This window comes from Enhydra lutris, unplaced genomic scaffold (genome assembly GCF_002288905.1).
Source record: "Enhydra lutris kenyoni isolate GAN:26980312 unplaced genomic scaffold, ASM228890v2 scaffoldscaffold41, whole genome shotgun sequence".
Taxonomy (NCBI): Eukaryota; Metazoa; Chordata; class Mammalia; order Carnivora; family Mustelidae; genus Enhydra; species Enhydra lutris.
In genome coordinates, this window is record NW_019154125.1 from 1,413,774 (window position 1) to 1,440,027 (window position 26,254).

Below are 26,254 nucleotides of genomic sequence, written 5' to 3' on the forward strand. Positions count from 1 at the left end.
CACTAGAGAAGACAAATGAGGAGAACATGTTCCTTCCAGGCACATGAGCCGGAGTTCAGCCCCTCTCCTGTCAGTGGGGTGGCTTGTGCAGTGCTCCGTGAAGCAACTCTACCCAGGGACCGTAGGGCTCGGGACTCCCAAATTCATGCTGTTTTCTACTGTTACCATGTTGCCACCCACTTCGTGTTAGAAGAACAATTATGTTCTAATTCATGGGATCGCTAAAGCTTACTCCTGGGGTGTCTGTCCATACCATTTAGAAGCTCCTTGAGTAAATTCTGTAAAGCAGAGGGCCCTGTACCCCTCTGGCTCAGTGAAAGCCACAAGAGCACGGTGAGATGAGCAGTTCTTTAATTTGCTCCTGTCTGCAGTGGAGAGTCAACGCGTTTCCCAGAAGAGCCTTAGCCTCCTCTCCCAATATTTTAAGTTACCTCCAAGCCTCTTAGATCAAGAATAGGGCTACTATCTTCTACTGTTCATGTTCAGTTTTTCTGTCTGAAAGGGGTTGCTTACTGAGCCCCACATCATAATCGACCAAGACCATGATAGTCTTATTCTGACACCATTTAAAAGATGGTCCCAATGCCCCAGTGGTTCAAACAATTATTAGCATCATTACCATAAGTGTGTTCTTTCCAAGCTAACTGCGAGAATAATAGGAGGTAACTTAATCAAGGCCCTGACCTGTGCCTTTTTCCCCAACTTAGGCATCACAATAACACTGTGAAGAACTTATTTCTAACCCCACTAGACCAGTGAGGAAGTTGAGGGACAAAGGGCTTAAGCCACTTCCAAAGGTCATATAGTTAAATGACCACTAAAATTCAAATTCTGAAGCCTGGTCTTTTAAGCCTATGTTCTATTGCCTTTAAAATGTTTCCTTAAAAATTCTGGCATGCTTATAAAAATGATTCTTATATTTAGACTTCATATTTGTAACTGCATGGACAAAGTCCCAAAAGCTATTTGGGTAAAATTATTGTTTTGTAAGTATAATAGATTTGTTTTCATTGCAAAAATCATTGGAGGACTTATTAAAGTTGTCATTTTTCAGATAATGGAAATGCTCAAGGTCAAATATTTATTATTCAACTTGTAGCTGTTTTCTTTAGACATGCATCCATACAAAGCAGGATTATTTCTAGGCCTGCCTGCCTGCCTCAGGAGGCTAGTATTAATAGCCTACTCTCTTGGGTGTCCAGTGACATAGGATAAGTGCCCTTTGTAAAGACTGTAAGACGGAGGTTATGATTTCTAGGGACGAGGAAGGAAAGCCAAGCACATTTTTCTGGAAGCAAGAGAGCTCTGAAGGCAGTGTACTTGTCTACTCCAACCAGCAGCCCTCTTTCCAAGTCAAAGCCTGTCCGAGAACATTTCCTGGCCTGGAAAGGCAGGTGTGGCTCCAGATCTTGCTGGGCTTGTCTAGAACAGTCTAGAAGGCCCTCCAACAACCTGAACTAGAGAGCTCTGGGAGTGTCTCAGGCTGAGCCACATTCAGCCAGGTTAGCCACATTCAGCTAAAAAGACTGAAGGCTCCTTTACACACTGCCAGCCCACAACTTGAGAAAAAAATGCCACTCCCCCTTTTGACACAGTTCAGACTGGCCTTCCGTGACTACAGTCCTTCTCAAAGCCACTCAGAATCATTGTAAACCCACATCAACTGCATACATTATTTTTGAAGGGTAATAAGAAGTCCATAGTGTGATTTAGCCTAAGCTCAGCAGCTCCCCAGGGCTGGTCCTGGGCCGGGTGCCTGACCAGACCAGCCCTGCAAGACATTACATGATCAGGGACAAAATTAGACATGGGTGAGGGATGGACACTCTTACCAAAGGGCAGGTGTCAGGGTCCCAAGTGGGAAGAGGCGAGGTAATTAGGGAAGGATAGTGCCCACCCAGGGACTACTCCATTTCCCATCCCTAAGGGGTTCTTCGCCAATCAGAAGAGAGAATTCTTTAACAACAGCTCCCCACCCCCTGGCCAAGAGTCACTCCTGGCTTCCCAGAAAATGTTTCCAGGCAGATGGTGAGCAAAGCCAGGCAGGAAAATAACCACCCCAGGGAAGATGGGAGAACAGGAGCTCTGTGACCTGAACTCCGGTGCAGAATTCACCAGCTCTGTAAAGTTGGACCATTTCACTCCAAGCCAAGAACCTGTGGTGCTTCATGACATGCTGCCTTGCAGGCTGGCACACACAAAGGGATCCTCTGGTGTTTTGCCACTGATATGGTCCTGGCTCTATGGAGATCATCTCGAGGTTTAGAGGTGCACCCTGTGGCCATTAGCTGCAGGGTCTCTGGCCTCTGGCCTCTTCAAATGGAGGATATTTGCATCAAGTAGGGATCCTAAAATCAGAGACCCCCATGAGGCGCTGAGCCAATACCTACATCTTCAGATAAGCCACCAAACTGATCTGAAAGGACTGTGCTTATCTGAAACACATTCATTCATCCTTTATTTTATTGGTTATTAAAAATGTCAGGCTCACTTTAGAAAAATGTGTAATATAGGAATATATAAGGAAGGCAGTAGACCCACTGTTCACTGCTCCTAACCTTTTGGTTTCTGGGGTTTTCTCCCCCTATAAATGTATATGAGGGTTATTTATGAATATATACATTCTATACAGTTTTATTTCCTTAAGGTAAGATCCCAGAAATAAAATAAATAGGTAAAAGGGATGGACACATTTATGACTCTTGCCAATTTACAGCTTCATCAGAAAGCCCTACAGGAAACCGTTATACTCCTCTAGTAACCTGTGAAAATACTTGTAAACGTGTGTCATGTTTGATGAATGCTTTTATCAGGAATAAGAGGAGTCCTAACCCCGACCTCCACTGCCAGGAAGTTCCTCCTGATATCTGCACTAAATCCCTTCTGTCGACTTAACTTCAAACCTGTTCCTTCTTGTCTTGTTCTCAATGAAAGAAAAAACAGCTGCTTCCTCTTGTCCCCCTGACTGGCCTCCAGGAAGAAAAGCAGTTGTCAAATCTTTCCTCGCCCTTTCAGTGTCCTCTGAGACTGGCTAAATGGAGCCAGAGTTGTTTGCTCAAGGCCAAAGGTGACCCACAGAGCTTTTCTCCTGTTTGTGTACCGCAGCCCCTACGTCCTGGACGGAGGTCTCCGATGAAGGCCTGACCAGAGATGAGTATAGAGATTACCTCACTCGCCCACAAGCAACATGCTCCTATTTATACACTGAACAGTCAACACGGTACCACACTGGAGTGCTGATTCATGGCTTACTGATTCAGTTGTATTGGCCCTTTACTGTAAGTAAGCAAAACGAGAAGAGTTTATAATGTCCACTTTGTAATCTCGTTGGGTTCTTCGCCAAGAGAAAACTTTTCTTCTATAAATGGATCTCAGATTTATCATGTTCTTTTCAGGAATATGAGCATGGAGAAGAGAGGACATTGATTTTAATGATGTGTAAATCTAAAATGAGATGATTATGGCCAGTCTCTTGAAATCATCCTCTAGGAACCCGCCTTGGGCTTTTGATAGAATTTGCCTTTCTAACGATAACATAATGAAAATGGGGTACTTACCAGGCATTCACCATGTACTAGGCACTGTGGTAAGCATTTTGTTTATGCTTAATTTCCCACAGTAACTCTATAAAATGGGCACTATGTCTCATTTTTACAAAGGAGAATGAGGGATTGAATGTACATGAGAATGGATCTTAAAACCCAATGCTTAGTTTAAAAAAAGTAATAAGCAGAATGAGAAAGATAGAACAATACCATTTATAAAAGTAAAAGGCATGTATATAAAACGATAAAGATTTTATAAGAGTAGGTAAACAGAACACCAAACATATTAGAGTGGTTATTTACAGAGAAGAGAGTGGGAAATGGGGATGAAAGGAAATAAATAATGAGAGGAGCCTTGCCCACAGCAATAAGAACAATGCCTCAACATTGCACCTGAGGCCCAAGTGAAAAAAAACAAGTAACCCCAAAACTTAAAGCAGGGAGATGGCAATAAATGGCTCCAGGTTACAGATCCAGAGAGCTGCACACAGCCAGGTCTTGCTCCTGCCCTCTGGGCCACCCGGCTTCACTACTCTGTGAATCTTTAGTACTTGACAACATACTTGCCACATAGCAAAATCTCTGAGGCTTCAGAATTCTGCCTTCAGCAATTACGCACTTTATTTTGGATCTTGAGGAAGGGTGGATTTGAAGTATTTCTTTTTTTTTTTTTTTTAAGATTTTTTTTATTTATTTATTTGACAGAGAGAGATCACAAGCAGGCAGAGAGGCAGGCAGAGAGAGAGGAGGAAGCAGGCTCCCTGCTGAGCAGAGAGCCTGATGCGGGGCTCGATCCCAGGACCCTGAGACCACGACCTGAGCCGAAGGCAGCGGCTTAACCCACTGAGCCACCCAGGCGCCCCTTGAAGTATTTCTTATAGGTCAGACTTATGTGTGAGCTATGCAGCCAGCCATTCATGCATGTGTTTGAGTTTGTACTGAGTGTTTCTTATGTCCGAGGCACTGGGCCAGGCAGAGGGCAGGGATGGATGAGCCAGAACTCTGGTCTCAGTGAGCTCCCAGCTACCAAATCATTCTCTAACCACAGTCAGACACATCTGTCTCCTCCTGCTGTCCCCCCTGTGGTCCTGCTGTCAGAGCACAGATAGGTACCTTGAACCTGCATGGGATTTTCCAAAGCACTAACTAGTGTGTCTTAGGACCGTTTGGATTTCCACCAAAAAAACTGTCCATGGTGGACAACACTCTTTTGCATTATTGGGAATTGATTTTTCCTGTAGCTCATCTTTCCAAATGGGTTAACCAAGAAAGAGCAACAAATGTCACAATCATACTAGTAAATGTGGCAAAATCTGCCTTGTTGACTCATGTGGTAACTTGTCTTCATGAGCCAGGAGAGTGTTGGAGAGACCTATGAGGAAAGGGGTCATTCTGTATGGAAAGTTTGGGTGGCATGAGGCGGTCACAACCCCCCTCCCCCAGGAGTTCAGGATTTGTTTATATTTTGTTGGAGTTGCTTGACCTACCTCAATAGTTTTACAGGTGTCCTCCAGCTGACTGATCACTCCCTGGACTCGGTCATTGCTTCCCACGAGGACAGCGATGCCGTCACTGAGCTCAGACTAATGAAGGGAAGAGAGGCATGCAAGATTTTAAGAGTTTTCTAGTCAGTACTGATTGCAGATAAATCACAGTATTGTCTTCAGGGATTCCTAATGCAGGGTCCATTGAACCCCTTAGGAGTAACAGTGAGGCTCAGAAGGCTGGACAACCTCCTGGTCTTGTAACTAAACTTCTGTATATACATGTGTATATAAGTGCATTTGTCTGGAAAGAGGTTTCATAGTTGTCACCAGATTCTTCTTTCTTTTTTTTTTTTAAAGATTTTATTTATTTATTTGACAGATGGAGATCACAAGTAGGCAGAGAGAGAGGAGGAAGCAGATTCCCCGCTGAGCAGAGAGCCCGATGTGGGGCTTGATCCCAGGACTCTGGGATCATGACCTGAGCCGAAAGCAGAGCTTTAACCCACTGAGCCACCCAGGTGCCCCTGTCACCAGATTCTTAATGGAGACTGTGACCCTGCTAAAAAAAATGATAAACCCTGAATTATGGACAATAGATAGAACATACTATGCACCTTCTATGTGTTAGGTGCACAAATACATATAGACAAGACTCAGTCATTACAAACTTGAAGCTGAAACATTAGACGGTTCTAGGGCAAAATTTTCAACTTGAAATCCCTTTCCTCTTTTGACTCAAAGAGACGCCACTGTTTGTACTTAGCGCTTTCCTAGACCGGCTGTGGACCACCAGGCAGCACTGAGTGGGGACTTAGGACACATACCTGCTTTGTCCAACTCTGCCTTTAATTTCCTTACGATGTTGGGCAAAGTTGTAATCAATTTGGACCCTAATTTTCTCAGATATAAAGTGAGAAAATTGGACTTGAATAGTGGTTATAAAACATTTTAAAGCCTCAGAACACTTTCTTCAAAACGAAGCTAATATGGAATTCCAGTACGTAAAAGTGAAGCTGCTTTGCCCAAACAGGAGCAGGTGGAAGTCCTGCCAGCCTGTCCTTCTGTCCATCCCACGTGAGTTTCTAGGGCTCTGAGGGGAACAGTGGGAAACAAGAACCGTTGGTTCTAACATACCATGACTTGGGCAGGTTGGGCGGGTGTGGAAAGAAAAAGGGGAAATAGATCGTTAAGTGGATGGAAAAATAAATAAATATTACAGATATCTTGCTAAGTCCTGCTTCTTTAGCAGCTAGTACTCACTGGTTATGACTGGTATTGTCCGAAAGATTGGCTTTCAGGTTTTTGATTCCAACTCTGATCCTCACACGTAAAGCACTGACCAAATATGGGCTCTGTGATTCTTCACAGAAAGAAGCCGGCTATGGAGCCACTCAAGGTCTAGGTGTGGGAGCAGCTCATCTCTCTGAGCACATCACCGGCTGTTTATTTGCATTAACTGGGCACACTGCTACTTGCCAATGGATGAAACCAGGTTGGCAGGTCAGTGATAAGCTGGGGGACAAACTATTGTTGGTCACAGTGAGAGCGCCTGAGGCTAGGGCCCTGGGGTGGGGGTATGTGCCAAACGGTAGGGTAGTGGGGAGAGGAGGGCCTTTCAGCAACTGGCCTTGCGGCAAAGGCCAGGAGGCCAGCCTGACCCAGCCTTGAAGCCTAATACAGTAGGAGAGAGAGTAGGGAGAGAAGGCCTGGGAGGGGTGTGGCAAACAGAACATTTTGTTAGCAAATGAAGAAACGTTTCTGTGCCCGGAGTGAAAAGTTATCCTTTTCATATCTAGAGTCTGAACTTCAAATAGCTCAGACCAGGGGCCAGCACACTGCTTGTCTTCAGCAGCCTCCGAGGTGCCCAAAAAACAGCAACCCTTGCCCTCTGCGCACCTTTCTGACCCTTGGCACCCCTTCCTTCTCTAGCAGTCCCCTTCCTTTCCAGGGGATCTAGCCAGTGGCCACGTGCTCACCAGCACTGTGCCCCTTCCCGCTCCACCGTCCGCGCCTCTGGGCCTCAGGACTGTGTGACTTGGGCTGGTCCCCTTCAGCAAAGGGAGCCAATTCTGCAGGACCTGGGAAGGGGCTGCAAAGGAGGAGCTGGGTGCTGTGTTACCTTCTGCCTCTGGAACACGTGAGTTAGGGGTGCCACCTGGCAATCCTTGTGTGCCCCGAAGACCTTGCACAGAGAGCAGGTAGGCACCTCACAGTTCAGACAGTAGATGTTGATGCGTTCCTCCTCATGCTCCTCACACATGGGCTGGTCGGACTTCTTTTCTGGTCTGGGAGGAGGTAGGCAGATGCACGTGTTAGCTCCCATTGGGGCAAAACAGAGAGGGGTGATTAGCATTGCTATTCCAGAAAACTCCCGGGGTACCCTTCTTGTGTTCAGAGCCCTCCAAATTTAGTTGCCCTGTGGGCTTGGCAGTGGCATGCTGCTAGATTTCTAACAACCAGCCTGAGGGAAGGGATAGGACACGGATACTCTGACCTGTAGCATTTGACAATTTCTGTGGTGAGTGTTCCCATCATGGATGATTTCAAGTTATTGAAGGTTTAAAACACGTGAGTGGAATTCCTGAAAGTTGGACAGCGGGCTTTTGTGTTCGGAGTGTGCTCCAGCAACTGTCTCCACACACACTCAAAAGTCTCTTGAGATACTTTCCAATTATGGGTAAAGAAGGAGAAGTGGCTGAAACTCTAAGCCTCAAATTTATCCCCAGGCTTGCAGAGCCTCTAGATCCCAACTCTCTAGCCTCCGGCAAACACCCTTCCCACCACAAGGAGGAGGGGAGTGGGCTGGAGGAGTCCAAGTCTCTGATTACTAGTCTGGACACTGGTGAGAAGAAGCTCTGTGTAAGAAGGAAAATGTCAACAGGTGCTCCATTAATTTGTTTGGGTCTCTTTCTGCTGTTCAGAAAATGACACACAAATAACTGATTAAGATTAAGAGTGGCTAGTATGTGCTCAGTGAAGGTGAACAGTACTCGAAGCAATAAGAAAATGCAAAATGCTGTTCTGGGACATGGTGGTAACTTTAGACGTAAGGTTCTCACAGATAATCCCCAAGTTTCCGTTTTCCCAACAGTTCAGCACCCGCCAAGACTTTTCAGAACTGCAACAGGTAATAATGGAGCATTGGATTTGTATGTGTTAGTGAGATGATGACCAAGCAATGAAGAATGAAAGCATGGAACGGGAGAGACAAGTCATTGCTATTTAAGAACAACCTGTTAGCTGTAGAATCACCTGGAACGGCCCAAGTTCACAGCACATGGTAGGGCCCTGTATGTTCCCCTAACGATCAGCGTGGCTTATGTATTATGATCAAGATCAAAATTATGCCAAGCCATGGTGTTCTAGGCCCTCTCTGGAGAGCATGGTGAGAGATGTGGGTGTAGCCTACTTCTGCAAAAACCTGGAATTCTTACATATCCTATCTAACGACCAAGGTTGTTAATAGTTTTCAGAGGTGCCTGAAAAATGTAAATACAAATCCATAGCCTTTCCTCACATTCCCAAACACATAGTTATTTAAAAGCATGGTTATTTAAAAGATTTGAGACTGAGTTTTTCTATTGTTATCAAGATCCACTTTTTAAAAACTGCAGGTTTTCATGGGCCATGAAATTGATTATTATGGGCCTTGAAATCAATTTCAGGGTCATCACCAACATCGTTAAAATCACAGTAAAATAGAACAGTAAATACTGTGAACTACACGTAGTAAGAATAAGGTAATGGTATGTGAAACTTTTGTTTCTGTTGTACATAGATGTGTATGTATGTACGTATTTGTGTGTATGTGTACACGTATCTAAGTACACTGGAAACAAAAGTATATATTTCATATCTATCTCTCCATCTATGTATGTAATGGTCACTGTATCACAATGTAAAATGTACTTCTACTGTGAGACATGAATAAAATGGTTGGAAAACCATTGCTGTTGATGGGGTACCATGTAGCTGCAGCCCCAGAAACTCAGGGAAAGGTGGAGAATATACTGATTTACATCTATAAATCACTAGGTGGTCAAGTCATGATATTAGGCTGTAGGGAGAAGCCCTGGGTCTGGTAAGGAAATTTATATGGGCTTTTAGCTTCAAGACTTCAGAATCTGGTTTTGTAAAAGGAATTTCTGCCTGGTCTTGCAGCCATATGTTTTCCATAAAGTCGGTGGCCTCCTGACTTGAATTTCTGCTATATTCTTGGAAGTCAACTGAGAAAAGTAAACTCTGCTCAGGTCTGTTTGCTCCACCAAAATGTGAGCTCCACGAGGACAGGCCTGTCTTTTTTTGCAGAAACCCCAGCGCCCAGAGCAATGCCTTGCACAGAATGGGTACTCAGTAAATATTTGTTGAATGAATGACAAATGAGAGAATTTTCCAGATTAATGGACAGTATTCCTTGTGCTCAAACATAAAGACCACTCATCTGGGGAAGGCATGTGAAATATGGGGAAAGCCCAGGGTCACTTGGCACTCGTGAGCCTCAAAGGAAGAGGCCAGACAACATTCTGAAGACTCCATTTATAAGTGACAAAGCCCTTTGGGGGTTATCTAGAGACTAGGAGTGGTGGTTTGCTCTTTGCCTGCTCAAAAGCTTCTCCACCTCCAATACCTTCCCTACCATGCATCTCTGTCTTGTAATAATAAATGTCAAGCAAATGCCTGGAGCACATTCACTGGAAAATAGCACAGGTGATGCTTTTGTGGCTCATCTCCCTGCAGCACTTCCTGATGGCAGCCTGTGTCCCATGTGCTATTCTGATGTCAACAGCTCTGACCAGAGCTCAGGTACGTGAGTGTATATATACACAATACATATAGATATACTATATATATATATATGTATATATATATATATATATATATATATGTATATATATATATATATATATATATATATAAATAAACACACAGTATACGTAAACACTAAAAATGTGGCAATAGCCATAAGGCTGTATGTTTAGTTTTGATTGTGATTATTTTTCCATAATGTGATACAGGTTGAGAACTACTTCCCATATTTCTTATCAGGTTTTTCTTCCTTAGGTGGCAGCACGGGCCCGGAGGCATCCCCCGCTTATAAGTGGGTATATAATAGAAATCTTTAGACAATTTAACACATATCTCAGACTTGGGTCAAACAGGGTATAAATATGATGTAAATATAATGCAAATGCCTCTTCATGAGGTGAGAGTGTCTGAGCTCACAGTAGTGGCTCAGGCCTCCGCTCCAGATGTGGACAGAGGCCCCTGGCCATTTGGTGGGGACCTGCTGCAAGGAGTCTGGAGCCTGCTGCCTCTGGCCTCAGGAGGTGGGGACCAACACGGAGTTTCCTGAAGGGTGGGCACCTGGTCTCGGCGATATATGGCAGGCAGTGCCTTTTGAGTGGAACTGCTCTCCAAGTTCAAGTCCAGCTGAGCTTCTCCGCGTGGCAGGTGTGTGGCTTCGGGCACGTTACTTAACCTCTTTTTAGGTTCCACTTTGATTCATATCTGAAAATTGGCCCGAGGGTCTTCTAATTAAATACAGCAGAATGAACCTATGCCTTTTTAATCTGTATTTTCTGTGGAAATCCCGCTAAAATGAGAGCGAGGAAATCTTAAGAATCACATCCTAGTATAAATCGATAAGGACAAAAAATGAGCAGGATGACAGCAGATGAGAGATGTTGACCAAATGTTAGAAACTGAGAACATCTGGATGAAGGGAAGTGAGCTGCTCGAGTTGCATCTTATTTCTGCGAAGCGCCTGCAGGGGAGAAGCCTGCAAGGAGCAAGCTGACCCCAGCCGTGGAACCCGAGGAAGGCTCTGGAACTGCGGAAGCCAAGTACTCAGAAGGCACAGTGTGTAGGAGATTGCAAAGCAGTGCGCTTTCTGCATATTTGGGGAGATACTTGAGAATGTGGTCCACAAAAACAACAGAATAAACCAGCGAAGAGAAGAACAGGTCCTAGGAAACAAAGCTTCAGCCCAGGAAGAGTGCAAGTAGGCAAAGCCCAGCCATGTGAGGACACTGTCCTGATCGTCCGCAGTGAAATGTCGGTAGAGAATGTCAAATTGAAATGGGCATATAGTCGTAGTGTACAGATGTCACTGGGCGATAACAGAAAAATAGCTAAAACAATGAAAAGTGTCTGGCTCTGGAGAGTGAGACTTGGGGGTAGAGAGTGGGATGAGAGTGGAGGCCTCCTTAGCGGTCTCATACTATTTGAATGTCTAAATTATATACGACTTGGCTTCAGTGAAATATTCAGAAATTCTAACAAGGTAATAATAATCACAATCTCACAGGATTGTTATGAGAATTAGAGAATTATACACGATTCATATGCAAAGGACCCTGAACAGCGGTTGACATGTACTCAGCACATATTAGTTTTACTTATCATAAAGTTATTTATTGTAACTTTCATGATTAACATTAGCAAAATAAATTCCTCTTCTTGTCACCTCCCCAAACTGTAGCTAGTTCAGCACCATGCAGAAGTCTAGGTAAGAAGGCCAGGTGTTGTCAAGATCTACAATCTCTAGTCCTCCTCTCCTTTCTGTCCCCACCCCAATGACAGTGAGCCAGAAATGGTTTCCTCTCACTCTGTTATCCAAGGTTGTTCTCAGATTGCCTAATGGACTCTGAGGCTCAGGCTCCTGGGCTGGCAAGGCTGCCTGTCTCCAGGGAACACCTGGGTTTATGCCCAAACAGAAACACCTGGGCCCTCTTTGCAACTTGTGGTTTCGCCACCAAGTAAAAGTGTCCCAAAGGCAGGTCTCAAGTTCAAGAAATAACAGCACAAGAACTTGACAATCAGAAAAACACCACTAGGGCATGCCGTTATGAGCTTTATGGTTGGAAATTTGGTTCGTTACTTTCATACAGTTTGCTCACCTGGGCACTTTTTTTGGCAAATGCGCATGTAGACTTTATGGTTAAAGTAAGGATGTATCTTTTGGGTTTGCTAACGCTGCAAGTTTTACTATCTCTTCTCTGCATTTCATAACACTATTGCTATTATTTCCCATATCTCAAGCTCTCACTGTAGCAAGTAGCAAAATGAAATTACTGCAATAAATAGGACATGTAAGAAGCTTTGTGGTGTTGCTTTGTCAATGGGCCCTTAGAAAGTAGCCATTCCATGCAAGACACTGTACTAGGCACTGAATCTGTGTTATATAAACACCCTTAATAATTGTCTGGGTTATTAATTGACTGATTTTTTTTTAAGAGACAGTGTGTGTACTTGCATTTTAAAGTAACGAAATATAATCTGATCAGATCTGTGAAGCAACAGCAGCAACAATAGCACTTTCTTTCTTCTCCAGAGACTGTGGAAGCAAGGGAATAGCTAACTCCATGTCTCTGCAATATGTCATCGGCAATTACTCTTCTTCCCCAATTCAATCTAGATCCTGGCACTATCTAATTTAGTTTGAATCTTAAGCAGAAACTAATAGCCATAATGATTATAATAATTATATGTTAGATTTATAGAACAGCTTTCCTTTTAAGAGTGCAAGGCTCTTAGGGTGCTGCAGATGTTCCATAAATACATGTCTCCTAATAAGAATCACAATAAGTTCATTTCCAGATGGTCTCAATATTGCTATCGAGCTTTGTGGACCGGACTGACCTGTGTACAATTGAAAAGGGCTCTTCACACCATGCCTTCTAGGAATGAACTCCTGCAGTGTTGTCTCTAGGAAAGGAAGGCTATAGCCAATGTGATTCAATGAGGAAGAAGCCTTTTTTTTTTTTAAATGAATGGATGCATATGCTGAATATCAATCCATCAGCAGGCGAATGCTAACAGTAGGAGGCAAATAGTATCTAGAGACTAGGGAAACAGCCTGAATGTCACCCCCCTCCATGTCTCTGAACTTTAACTTGCTAAAGGACAGGACTGTGCATTGCTTTGCAACTTCCCAGAGTCTATACCATGACTAAGTATGTTAGAGAATTTTGTTTTTATTATGATCATCTAGACAATTTTCAGGTGAGACTGTCTAAACTAGGAACTGGCTTATTTTGGAAAATCCCATTTCTATTAGTTTTCCTTAAACTTTTGTACTATAAGCTTTCTGCTATGTAGAATCTGGAGCTACAAAGGACCTGTGAAGAGCATGGATGTCTAAAACATATGTAATACAAGGCTTAGAAGGATGGGCTGAGTTATGCCTCTTTCAGTATTATTGAATGGATTAGTGTTAATGAATTACTTCATTCTTAAGTTGATACAAAGCCTTGGGCACCAGCTCCCTTCTTCCACGAGCAATTCTCCCTTGGATAAACATTTTCAGAGAAAACAATGTCTGTGATGAGCAAACAAGCCTTTGGTGTACTGATCTGTTAGAACAAACAAACAAACAGACAGACAGACAAAAAAAGAGCTTCAGATGGGTTTGACACAGGGAGGAACCGTACCTGGTGGACTCTTGCTTGTAGATGTCAATGATATTTTCCACCAGCAGGTTCCTCTGAAGGCCATATATCCCATGTCTGTCCAGAACCACTTCATGTCTACAGGATGGGCAGCGAAATCGACCCCCTGATGCCACGGTGGTACCTCCTCTTGTGGGCAAATATGGGTTAGAGGCCTGTTCTTGCCAAGCAAGAAAAGAGGAATTGAGTAATGCCACAGGTAGCTTTTCTGAGACTTCTTTTCACTCTGTTACTACAAACAACATCAACTTCTACTTTAAGCTGGACATAAGATAATCCCTTAGAGCCTTCTAGCAAATAGTCCTAAAATACAGGACCAGCACTTATTCACTATCAATGGCCATGTACCGTGTTCAGCATGAGACACTTTTCTATCCAATGTTTTCATAATCTAAAGTTCCACCAGAAACTTCAACATTAATGTCTTGGGCAGTAATTCATTTACAATTTTGAAGCAGATTCAATGTTTTGAGGTCTTTCTTTTCTTTTCTTTCTTTTTTTTTTTTTTAACAAATATGATTCTTAGTATTTAAGTAAAACTAGATTCAGGAGTAAGGAGGAGGCAGAGAGCAAAGCAGAAAGCAAATCATTAAAAAAATTCATTTCTTAAAATGAATGTAGCCTTAAAAAGTTTTCTAAAAGAATTCACCTTTTAGGTGAGCACTTGATTCTGAGAAAAGAGACTCCTTTTTTACCCCCTAAATTCCAAACAAACCTACCTGGAAAATATCACTGGCACATTTCCTACACAGGTTATGCTGACAGGGGAGAATAACCACGGGCTTCGTGAACATTTCTAAACAGATCGGACAGATGAGTTGTTTCTCCAAGTTATCCATGGTCTGCTGCTCTTTGGAAAAAGACTTGTAATTCAAAGATGCGCTCATCTCCTGGCCGTCCCCCTGTGCACTGCCAGGGAAAGCGTGCTCCAAATGGTTTCTGCAAGTGTTTGCTGGAAATAATTCCAAGGATTGGGTTGATCAAGTGCCCTTTATGGTTTTTTCGGTGGAAGACATTGTTTCAGGCCCAGGTTCAGAGGAGGTGCCCGAGCTGTTTTTAGCAGCAGGGGTCACGTGACAGTGGGCTGACTTGTCCATATAAGCCAGTGACAGGAGGATGGATTCTGACAGGTGACAGAGAACAGGAGCCAACATTCCTGTCCCAAGGAGTGAAGAGAGGGGGTGGAAAGAAGGATTACAAACCCCATTTAGTCAGGGTTGTGAGGAGAGAGAGGTTGAAGCTGACAGTTGTCAACAACAAATGCAAATGTGCATGCCTCGTCACTGAGCCATGCCCTCTGTGAGCACTCAGTAAGAGCGTGCTGATGGCTCGCTGCAGGACTGAAGAGAATGCAGCCCGAGAGTCTAACTGTATAACGGATGCCATTTCTGCCTTGGGAGTTTAGGAGGCGAGTCACCAAGAGTGACATGATCATAATGTCTTAAATGAAAACAAACAAAACAGGTCTTGAAAATCATGCCCTGGGCTTATAAGGGCAATTGCCTAAAAAGACTTGCTTAATGTTTTCATCTTTGCAAGAGTTGTGGTCTGGGAAAAATTCTGATTTAAAAACTGTTTTCAATCCTTTTCACCGTAAAAGTATCTATGAAAAAAAATTCAAACACCATTGGATGAGCCTATTTTTAAAAAAACTTGTTAATAAAATTCTAGTAAGTTCTTTCTTCCACATTGTTTTCCCTCCTCCCTAACCCCACTTCCATCCTGTATGCCTACAACTCCCTCCTCACACACACCAAAAACACAAAGAAAATTTGGTAATCTTTTATTTTTTTACTTTTTATTTTTTGTACGTATTATATACTGTATTCTTATTTTTATTTTTATTAACATATAGTGTATTATTTGTTTCAGGGGTACAGGTCTGTGAATAATCAGTCTTACACAATTCACAGCGCTCACCATGGCACATACCCTCCCCAGTGTCCATAACCCAGCCACCCTCCCCTCCAGCAACCCTGTTTGTTTCCTGAGATTAAGATCACTTATGGTTTATCTCCCTCTCTAGTTCCATCTTGTTTTATTTTTCCCTCCCTTCCACTATGATCCTCGTCTTGTTTCTCTAATTCCTCGTATCAGTGAGATCATATGATAATTGTCCTTCTCTGGTTGTCAAAGTCCACAGATTTAAATGTTAATCTCATCCAAACCTTCCTCACAGAAACATCCAGAATAATATTTGACCATATATCTGGGCACTATGGCCCAGTTAAGTTGACACATAAAATGAACCATGACAATATCCTTCAACATTTTGATTTTGGAAGGCTTAGTGGATATCAGGTAGGGCCTAGAGGGAAAAAAAATTTTAATTTGCAGCAATAATAATGAGGTAGTAACTGGCATCTGGGGTAGCAGACCCATTATTTAATTTTTCCATAAAGCAGGGAACAGATATCAGTGCTGTTGCCAACTAAAGTGAAAATGGAGTCCTGCTTTTATACCTGGGTTTTCTCTGGTCTGAAATTCCTACTATACTTCTTTACATTTGCCTCCTCCTCCAACATGATTTTTTAAATGATAATCTCCCTCGTCTGATATACTTGGTCTGCTCTTGAGTCACAAATAGTGATCCTGATGTTTGCCAGAAATTTGTGAAAGAACTGTTTCATCAACATATACTTATTTAAAAATTAAATATCAGATCAAAAATGAAAAAGAGATACATATCTGTTTATCTGTGATGAATCTGTATGTTAATTTCTCCTTGATTTAAAAATATTCAAACAGGGAACACATTTTGTCAATATATCACCAGCATGCACTTAATCACAAGTAAAGAGTAGGCCGGTGTGACTGGTTATTTATGGTCTTATTGCTGTGTGTGCTGAAAGCTTATCAAGAATCTAAGAAGCTCTATTAGCTAATAATAAGTTACATGTATTCATAAACATTTCAGGCATCTTAGGAGAATTTTGTGATTCCTTTCAATATCTATTTAGCAACTCCAGTAAAGAAGGGAAACAGTGACTTTTCTTACTGCATTAATTCAGTTCACCTAGCCTAAGCAATTAACTGTATTTATCATTACATGGGCTATGGAGGTCTGAATGCAATACATGAGTTATTTTCTAGGGAAGATAGTTTCTACAGTAAAAGACTCTTCAATCTAAGGAAAAACACTTAAACTAATAATGTACAATATAGCCAAGACTATCCTTATTAAAGGAATTCATTCTTTCAAAAAATATTCATGTGTTCCCATTGTGCTCAGCTCCATGGATGGAAAGACAAGACACAGGTTATTGTCCTCATGGAGTTCAGTCTAAGAATGGAAATAAGACATTCATACACAGAAACATAGTACCAAACAAAGTGTGATAAATTTCACAATTTCAGAACTGGATTCATTAGGAGGGCTTTGTGGGTGGGTTGATCCAATGAGAACTTAGGTGAATAGATGTATAGTCAGGTGGGGCATAGTTGGGGCTTCCCAAGGGAAGGCACAGAAGCAAAGCCAGTAAGGCACAGGAGTGCACAGAATGCTTAGTGTGTGTGATGTTTTGGGCCAGAGTGCAGAGCATGCTGCTGGCACATTGGCAGGCCACAAATCCTGGGCTGGAGAGTTTTTAACACTTAATAAATTAGGGAACAGGAAGTTATTGGAAGTTTCTCACAGAAACATTTCCATGAGAGCTTTTCATTGGTTAGATTAGTCTCATAGTGGTGGTTGGGATAGATCAGGGTGAATATGACCTTGATAAAGACCATACGGGAAGCTGTTGCCAATAGCCTAGGTGAGAGGTCATGCTGCCCTGGCACTGGGTGATGGCAGTGGGGAAGGAAAGGAGGAAAGGGACTCTGAAGCTATGAAATTAGGATCCACAGGGGTGACTCAGATGTTTTTAGTCTGAGCAAACACCAATGATGCAGTGAGAGGTGCACAGTGAGTCAGGAGACAGTCCTTATAATCCAACTTCCTTTTCTACCTCACTTTGTGGTCTTGGGAAACTGACCTCAACCTAGCTGAATTTCATTTCCTTTATCTGTAAGTGAGTGGTGTTCAGAACCTAGCTTAATTGTATTTTTGGGGGGAAAAAACCCCTTTGAAACGATGTTAATTTTGACATTGAGAATCTCCAATTCAATTATTCGATATAAAGTTGATCTCTAGCCTCGTCTCTGTTTTTGTTTCTTGCCTTGTGCTTTTTCTTAGAACTGCGTCCAGCAAACTAGCAAGAATCTCACAGGCTTAAGAGTCAAGTTGATAGGTAATTATTACTATCCCCTCTTTATCCCCTTTTCTCCTTTCTTTGCTCCTCCTCACTCTTAAGAAACCAGCAGTCCATGAGGTGGGCATATGAATTGAGAGTGGGACAAGGGAGTAGCACTCTGCTCTAGGGAAGAACCAGAAAATTTTAGTCTATTCCCAAATCCTTCACAGAGTCTGAAAGATAGGGAAAATTCTGAAACTGAATCAGATTTGAATTCAACTTCAAGAATCTGCGATTTGGAGCGGATCTGTGCCTCCACAGTGTCCTGAAAACCAGCTTAGTCTCCTGAAGGTGTCCTGGCCTATATATGAGTGATGCACAACTTTCTCCCCTTCCCAAACCCCTACCCACACAACTAGGAGAGGGGGTTGAAACCAACTGGGGGCAATTGTGCAGGGAGTTGGTTTGGTTGGAAGCCGCAGTTGCCCCTCATTTCCAAATCCTACCAAACTAGGGCAGGGTTATATTTATACAATTGAGAAACTGAAGTAAAACCACCAATGCTCTCACCTCTAGAAGACCAGCAGTTTCCCAACCGCCAAGGTAAGTCAGAGGAAGCAAGATGGGTCCCTACGAACCTGACTATGTTACTATCAGCAAACTTGGCATTAAGGCGTGATAGCAGAAAGAGATTTTTTACCTTTTTCAGCCTCTAGCTACAAGGCCAAATGGATGCAGACCTTAGGAGACAGAGCAGAGGAGTGAAATGTTGGTTTCTGTGTGTTCATCTTGGGAAGGAAGAAAAAAGGGTTCTAAAATCTGTTACTTTTAGTACTATGATTGATCCTTGAACAATAACTTATATGCGGATATTTTTACAGTATTGTAAGTGTACTTTCTCTTCTTTATAATTTTCTTGATAACATTTTCTTTTCTCTCACTTACTTTATCTTAAGAATATAGTATATAATACAACTCTTAATCTCACAAAACAAATTGAGGGTTGCTGAGGGGAGGGGCATTGGGAGAGGGGGTGGGGTTATGGACATTGGGGAGGGTATGTGCTATGGTGAGTGCTGTGAAGTGTGTAAACCTGGTGATTCACAGACCTGTACCCCTGGGGATAAAAATACATTATATGTTTATAATAAATAAAAAAAATAAATTAAAAAAAACATAGATTATCTTTAAAAAAAAATATAGTATATAATACATATAACATACAAAATATATGTTAGTTGACTATGTTAACAGTAAGACTTCTGGTCAACAGTAGGATATTAGTAGTTAAATTTGGGGAGAGTCAAAAATTATATGCAGATTTTCTACTGCATGGGGGTTCATGTACCTCCATGTTGTTCAAAGGTCAACTGTATACTGCCAAAACAAACATAATAAATATGTACAGACTACTAATCATTGCTTATAATAGCTCTCTATAATAGGTATTATAATTTCCATTGAAACAACTGTAGCTCATAGAAGCAGCTGCCTAGTCGTATTGCTGCTAGTTGTGAAGCAGATTCAGAGACACATCTTTTGACTACAGAGCCCATGATCTCACCCACTAAGCTATACCACACCCACACTCTACAGCATACCCTCCATTAGAATTTTCTGCAATGATGTAAATGTTCTCTATCTGTACTATGTAACTTCTAGCCACAGGTGGCTATTGAGTACTTAAAATGTGTATAATGCAACTTGGGATCTGAGTTTTAAGTTTTATGTAATTTAAGCTCAGGTTTAAACAATCATATGTGGCTAGTGGTTGCCATACTGGACAACCAGCTCTAGAATATGTCATATTAAAAAATCTTGGGAGAAAATTGGAGTGTATTTAAAGGATTCTCCAGCAGGAACAGGGTCCTCTCCTTTTAGTGGATTTTATACTTCCTGGTCAGAGTGATACGAATTTCTAACCCCAGAATACTTACAAGAGCAACATCAACTAACTTTCAAAAACAAGAGAGACCATTCTGGGAGTAGGAGGCATTAAAGAGTCCCAGGGAATCAGTGTCGGGCAGGCAAACTGTCCTGAGGATTCCAGAATGTTCTTAGCATTTCATTTACCCATGTTCTTTTTGTCTTTTTAGCGTAGGTAATTGCAAATACAGGTATTTGAAAATAATCAAGGCTTAGCTGGAGGAGCTAGTCATTCATCAAACAGAGTATCAGACTTAAGGTCAAATGGAAGGTGGAGCTAAAAGGAAGTAAAAAAAAAAATGATAAAATTTGAAGCAAAGCAGTGAGGTAGAGAGAGTGCAACCCTGCTGGAAGGAAGAGAAAACAAAGGGCACTAGAAAGCTGATCTTGCTTCTGGCTCAACATCTAAAGTAGAGAGGAAGGAGAATTCTTCCTTCTTGTACCCATTGGAAGTGAGAAAGTTAATGGCTGACTAAGTCATTAAAACAGGGAAAGAACACCAGATGGTGTGGATGTGGAGGCAGAGAAGTAGTGGCTGCTTAAGCAGCAAGTTTAGTTAGCCTGGAACACTTAGGGCATGAGTGAACCAGGACTTTCAGGTCAACTCTAGCCCCAGTTGTATCTCTTGAAAAGTCACTTTAATTCCATGCCAAAACAATGCTTGATACTGTGCTGACCAGGTCCTCTTAAACTAAGACAGTGAGGTTATTAATTCTTCCCTGAAATATCCATCTGTTCATCCATCCATCCATCCAACCATTCATCCTTCTTTCTCTCCCTCCCTCCATTAGTGAGAACATTAATATATGACCAGTGGGGAGAAGGCAGCACTTCATTCAGGATTTAGATGAGTTGGTGTTCCAAGAGCCAGGCTCTGCTGATCAGTCCTGCTAGATATAACCCATCTGAGCACAGGAGGCATGTACAGTATATTGTTTCTTTTAGTATTCTGGGATTCAGAGTGTAATTTAGAAAAGGACTTTTCTAACCAACTTTACAAGTTACTTGAAAAAAATACAACCCAGAACTCTTTCCAGTAAAAGGATTCTTACAATCTTTTTACACCAAGGACTCAACTCATGATATCTATACAATACTTAACTCTTTTTTTTCTGCCTACATTGTCAGTCTCTTCAATTTAGCTGTCTATCTGGCAGTAGGAAGCTTGGATATGTGATTTAAAATTTTTTTTTAATGAAAAGAAACACTTTACAAAATCTAAAATCAAAGAGAAATGAATTAACTTGAAAAGTACTTTATAAAAGCTAACACCATGGCATTTCTTTCATTAGATAGCTTGCAGACTTCTGGCTGTAAGCTTTTCTTCTTGATAATTATTCCTCCAAATCTGTTGTTTATACATTTTAATTCATCATAAATATCTCTGAGGATATGTTAAAAATTAAAATATTTTACTTTTCTCTGAACATTTCCTGGCACAATTCACATGCCAGAAATGAAAAGTGACAGCCCCAACAAGTAGCAAATACTTTAGCCTAAGGCCTTCTCCATAGTCATGTCTGAACTCCAGGGCCTTCTTGAATCCATCCTCAGCACACACAATCTGCCTCACCATCCCTCCACCTCAGCCTCCTGATTGATTTTTCTGAATTGATTTTCTGAATTCAGTCTTTCTGAATTCTTCAATCTGTTTCTCATAGGTCATTCCCTATTTAAATCCCACAAATGGTCCAATTACCTGTGGGATAAAAACATTAATCTTCACTGTGGTCTCTAAGGCCTGACATGATCTGGCTCCTACCAGCCTCTCTGACCTAACTGTCCAATAGAAATAAGATGTGGTTGACAAATATGAGACATATATATAATTTTATATTTCTAGTAGCCACAGTAAAAAAACAGAAACAATTGATATTAAGGTTGTTAATATATTTTAACACTCTCAAAATATAAAATATTATTTCAACATGTAATCAATATTTTAAAAAATGACATATCTGTGAATAGAGATAGTTTTACTTCCTCCTTTCCAATCTGGGAGGTCTTTCACTTCATTTTTCTAGCCTTATGATACTGGCTAAAAAATCTCAGAATGGACATCCTCGCTTTGTTCCTGATCTTGGGAGAAAAGCATTCATATTATTAAGTATAATATTAAGGGTGTGTTTTTCATGGAAGCCCTCCATCAGGTTGAAGAAGTTCCCTTCCCTTCCAAGTTTGTTGATAGTTTTCAAAATGAGGAATGGATGTTGAATTTCATCAAATGCTTTTTCTGCATCTACTGAAATGATCATGCGGTTACTCTTCTTTAGCCTGTTTACTATAATGAGTTATGTCGATTTTTCAATGTTGAACCAGTCTTGTATTCTTGGAATAAATTCCATTTTATCATGATGTATTTTCCTTTTTATAAATTGTTGGATTTAAAAAAAAAATTGTTGGATTTAATTGGCTAAATTTTTGTTTAAAAAATTTCCATCTATTTTCATAAAGATACTGGTCTGTAGTTTTCTTTTTTCATAATGTCTTTGTATGGCTTTGAGAACAGGATAATGTTGGCTTCATAGATTAAGTTGGACAGCATTCCCTCTTCAATTTTCTGAAAGTCTGTGTATACTTGGTATTACTTCTTCCTTAATTGTTTGGTAGAATTCACTAGGGAAGCCATCTGGGCCTGGTGTTTTCTTTTAGAGAAAAATATATGCGTTAATACATGTAAAGTAACTACAACTGTGCTTGGCTTATAAGAAATGCTGTTAGCTATTTTTTTAAAAATGCATCTTATATGTTCAATTAAAACTTACAAATGTTTACTACAGAAATTAGAAAATATTTTATAATTATAAAGAAGAAAAATCATAGTAATGCTACTATCGAAAGGTCCCTGCTTTTAATATTTAAATGTATTCTTCAGTCTTTTTACAGATAATTCTTGTTTATATTGTTATTGTTTATACTTCCCTGTACCCAATTTATTAACTTAGCATTTGATTAACATTTCCCATGTCAATAGTTCTTAATAATTTCAAAGGTTATATATAGTCCATTAAGTGTCCATACTATAGTTTATTCAACTATCATTTTGTATTTTTAGGATTGTTCTACTTTCCTGCCACAGTAGATCCAAGCATCTCTTTCCTACATTTACATATACATTTGTATAAACACACATGCAAACCCTCAGAATATTCCCTCTAGGGCTTCCCTTTGTGGTACTGCTCACATACACTGATAACAGTTAATGTTTATGGTGTGTTTACTATGTACCAGGCACTATAGTACGAGCTTTACGTGTTACATCTCAGTTAAAAGTAGGTACCGTTTTATCACCCCTAATTAACAAATAAGGAAACTGAAGCACCAAGATGTCAATGTCACCCAGCTAGGGAATGTGAAAGCCAAGAAAGGCCATCAAATGTCACAGCCCACATGACTGACTACTGTGCAACAGTACCTCTCAGCTTATACCTTTAGACTTTTGGTATGAATTTCTTTCCACACCTGAGTTGTTAATCCTGAGATGTTGTTTGAGTTCTTGCCCAGCTCACCAGCCCTGAACATGTGTTCTCCACCTGGATTTTGGGAGCATTCCATCCACCTATTATCCATTTCTTGCTCTTATAGTCATTTATAATTTTACTGCTATCTCCTCCAGTCAGACAGAGCACTCATAATCTCAACTGAAACTGGGACATAACATCTGATAAAAGGATTCCTCTTCCTACTGTGTAAATTTGTTTTCATGAAAATAATGATATATTTTAAATGAATCACTATAGACTCAATTTAAAGACTTTATTGAAAAGAGTAAAATGAGATGAAATGGAAACTGCCCTAGAAAAGGAAAGATACACCAATGTACACATTGGTAACAAAAAAGTACAGGTTGCCTAGAACACAAAGAATTACATAATAAAAGAATTGTCATTTATTAATTGTAATCCTCAAAAAAGGTTAATATTTCTGCTTTTGTCTTTGTCTTTGAAAATATGTTTTGTGTTGAGAACCGCCATATGGTTTCAACAGCTTTTTAATACCTATGTTCTAGTAAATTAGGATAGGGAGAATTTATTACCAGAAAAGCCTTGTAGCGTGTTCTTCTCAATTTTCGAATCTTTCAGTGAGTGTGCATTTATTTTTTTGTCTTGTCTTTAACAAAACAGACGATGCTCAATAAATAGTTGTTGTGGTGGTGTTTTTTTGTTTTTTTTTTTGTTTTTTTGTTTTTAAATTCCTTTTTAGTGCTGGTTTCCAATTCTCCACAGTTACTTCCCAGGAGGAAAATGGCATTAGAACCCTCCTTCAGTAGCAGGCCTCTGGGTTTAAGGCCCCTCTCCACATCCTCACCTCTGTTCCCCTTCCTCTTGCTTTATCCTGTCCTAGTAGATCTGCCCACAGCTGAGCACCCCACGGAGGTCAGTTGAGATGAAGCGGAATAGTTCTGGCTTCCTCGGTTCAACATAAGTTTAAGGTAGCTAGCTAGCGTCCTTTTCCAAGTTCTATGGGTTTTGGTGGTGTTTTTTTCTGTCAGTTCCCCCTAAGTATGGGCAGTTTAGTATCAGATAGGTCTCTGGAAGTGCAGCGATCAATCACAAATCACAAAGAGACTGGCAACAGAGGTAACTGCAACCCGTAGCCATTTTTGCACAGAAAAAGCAATTTCGTGAGCTTCCCAAAGTAAACGGGTCTAAGATTTTTAAGTTGTGAGACTAAACTCTGTCAGCACCCATTATCCCTCGTCTGGGAAGTTCTAGGGAGCGGCAACCTCAAGCTCATCCCGTCTCTCGCTTGCCCGATGGCTGACTTTATTTAAGGTCTACCTCGAGTTGAATGAAAATCGAAAGAAAAAATTACCAGAAGAGGAAAAAAACTGGAGGATGCGGGCATCGATCCCGCTACCTCTCGCATGCTAAGCGAGCGCTCTACCATTTGAGCTAATCCCCCACCGCTGGGCACGGCCGGTTATCTCTTCCTCTAGAGAGAGGTCAGAGCATTTAGAAACAGAAACTAAATTTTTCTTGATTGTGTTCTTGATCTTGCCCTACAGATAAAGGCAAAGTAACAAAAATAGGAACCCCTCTCCTTCGAGCCGGAATCGAACCAGCGACCTAAGGATAGCCACGGGCACAGCGCCTACAGTCCTCCGCTCTACCAGCTGAGCTATCGAAGGGAGCGGGATGGCACGGCGTCGACTTTCCTTTCTAATGTTTACTTTCTAAGCTTTTTGCGCTTTCTACCGCGATTCTTTCGTGCCTCCCAGGTTTGTTGACCATAAGATACGCTTCTAACGAAAGCCCCGCCTCCTCACGGCAGCTGCAACGAGCGCTCGCGTCGCCCGCCCTCCACAGAGCGCTGAGGAGAAGGGCCCGCAGCTGGCCCGGGACGTTCCTCTGTGCGCTCAGGGGACTCGCGAACGCCAAGACGATTTAGAGGCGGAAGGCCGGGAGCCGACCCCCGGCCCCGCGGAGCGCAGACTCCGGCCTTTGTTACTAGGACTGCACGCTGCGGGGATTCACCAAAGATTTCACACGGGGGATACTGCCGTAGGCCAAAACTGGAGCGAAAGTGCAAGCATTGCCAACTGTTCGTTGGAATATTATGTGTATTAGGGAAGGGGACCCGTGCAACAGGCCGTAAATCCTACAAAGTTGGTATTAAAAAACAAAAAAAGTGTCTCCTTCGAGCCGGAATCGAACCAGCGACCTAAGGATGTCTCTTACCAGGAAGTCAGCTACAGTCCTCCGCTCTACCAGCTGAGCTATCGAAGGGACGGGAAAACCACTGGTGCCCCTTGAGATTCAAACTCAGGAGCCCGAGCAAGTACAGCCGCGGGTTAGAAGTTGAATGGAGCATGCGTAGCTGGGAAACAGGGAGGGGAAGGGAGCAAATGCCCTTGTGTTGTTTCACGCGTGCGCAGAAAGACCACCCGGCTGCGTCTCGTGGAATCCGGACCCCCGGGGAAGGAGCGCCCCCCGCCCACATTTTATGTGTCCGGGGCTGGTGGTGCCGAGGCTCAGAGAATCCGACGTCACGTTCCTTTACTTTTCCTTCACTACCCGACACTGGGGATGACTATCGAGTGTAGCCTTACTACTCTGTAATCTGTACATCCCCTCAGTTTCTCTCCGTGTGCAGGGCCAGTGGCGCAATGGATAACGCGTCTGACTACGGATCAGAAGATTGTAGGTTCGACTCCTGCCTGGCTCGGCTTTTTTTTTTTTTTTTTGATCGCAATATATTTTTTAAAAACCCAAGGATCATTACTTTTTAGGGTTCTTCAAATCACAAATGCCAAGACTGTCTTACCGCACTTTGAGCTCAGAAAGCTGTCGCGCGGGCGTTTTCGGTACGACCTTCTCGAACTCTCGAGCCCTGAGGAGACCCTGCGGCGGCCACCGGGAAAGCGCTGCGGCCCGACGGGGGTGTGGGGCGAGGTGCTGGGGAAAGCGGGGTGGGGAGTGAGCCGCTCAGGGGCTCTAGGTAGGAAGCCAGGTGAGGGACCTGGGAAGTGAAGCCTGCAGTCCCCGTCACGAAGCTGGTTGAAATCCCAAGGCTGCTGCTTCTGCTGCAGCTTCCTTCTTCGGGTCTTCTAAGATAGTTGAAGACTTCAGTCACTGAGTCACTAGAGCAAGGGCCCACGCACACCCCCGACATTGCAGAGGAAAGAAAGTGAAGTTTTTCTTTTCACAATGTCTTTTTGATCAGGTTCCTGT

The 26,254-nt window shown here is 42.1% G+C and overlaps 1 protein-coding gene and 4 non-coding genes across 6 annotated transcripts in view; 1 reads left to right on the forward strand and 4 right to left on the reverse strand.

The window, feature by feature from the left end:
* The window catches only part of LOC111155440 (tripartite motif containing 55), a 42,422-nt gene extending 27,877 nt beyond the window's left edge, over window positions 1–14,545 (reverse strand). For both annotated transcript variants that reach the window (XM_022515598.1, XM_022515597.1), the window contains exons 1-4: window positions 14,202–14,545; window positions 13,465–13,637; window positions 7,152–7,317; window positions 5,033–5,128 (exon numbers count right to left, since the gene is read on the reverse strand). In XM_022515598.1, the coding sequence (XP_022371306.1) occupies window positions 5,033–5,128; window positions 7,152–7,317; window positions 13,465–13,637; window positions 14,202–14,369 (603 nt within the window). In that variant the 5' untranslated portion in view covers window positions 14,370–14,545. The remainder of the gene's footprint in view (window positions 1–5,032; window positions 5,129–7,151; window positions 7,318–13,464; window positions 13,638–14,201) is intronic.
* A 9,867-nt stretch (window positions 14,546–24,412) lies between these two features.
* TRNAA-AGC lies at window positions 24,413–24,485 on the reverse strand. The gene has a single exon. It is a non-coding gene; the product is annotated as a tRNA-Ala (tRNA).
* A 136-nt stretch (window positions 24,486–24,621) lies between these two features.
* TRNAY-GUA lies at window positions 24,622–24,711 on the reverse strand. Its single transcript is given in 2 exon segments — window positions 24,622–24,657; window positions 24,675–24,711. It is a non-coding gene; the product is annotated as a tRNA-Tyr (tRNA).
* Window positions 24,712–25,216: 505 nt separating this feature from the next.
* Window positions 25,217–25,309, reverse strand: TRNAY-GUA. Its single transcript has 2 exons — window positions 25,273–25,309; window positions 25,217–25,252 (listed from the first exon to the last, which is right to left on the reverse strand). It is a non-coding gene; the product is annotated as a tRNA-Tyr (tRNA).
* Window positions 25,310–25,675: 366 nt separating this feature from the next.
* On the forward strand, window positions 25,676–25,748 carry TRNAR-ACG. The gene has a single exon. It is a non-coding gene; the product is annotated as a tRNA-Arg (tRNA).
* Window positions 25,749–26,254: the final 506 nt, after the last annotated feature.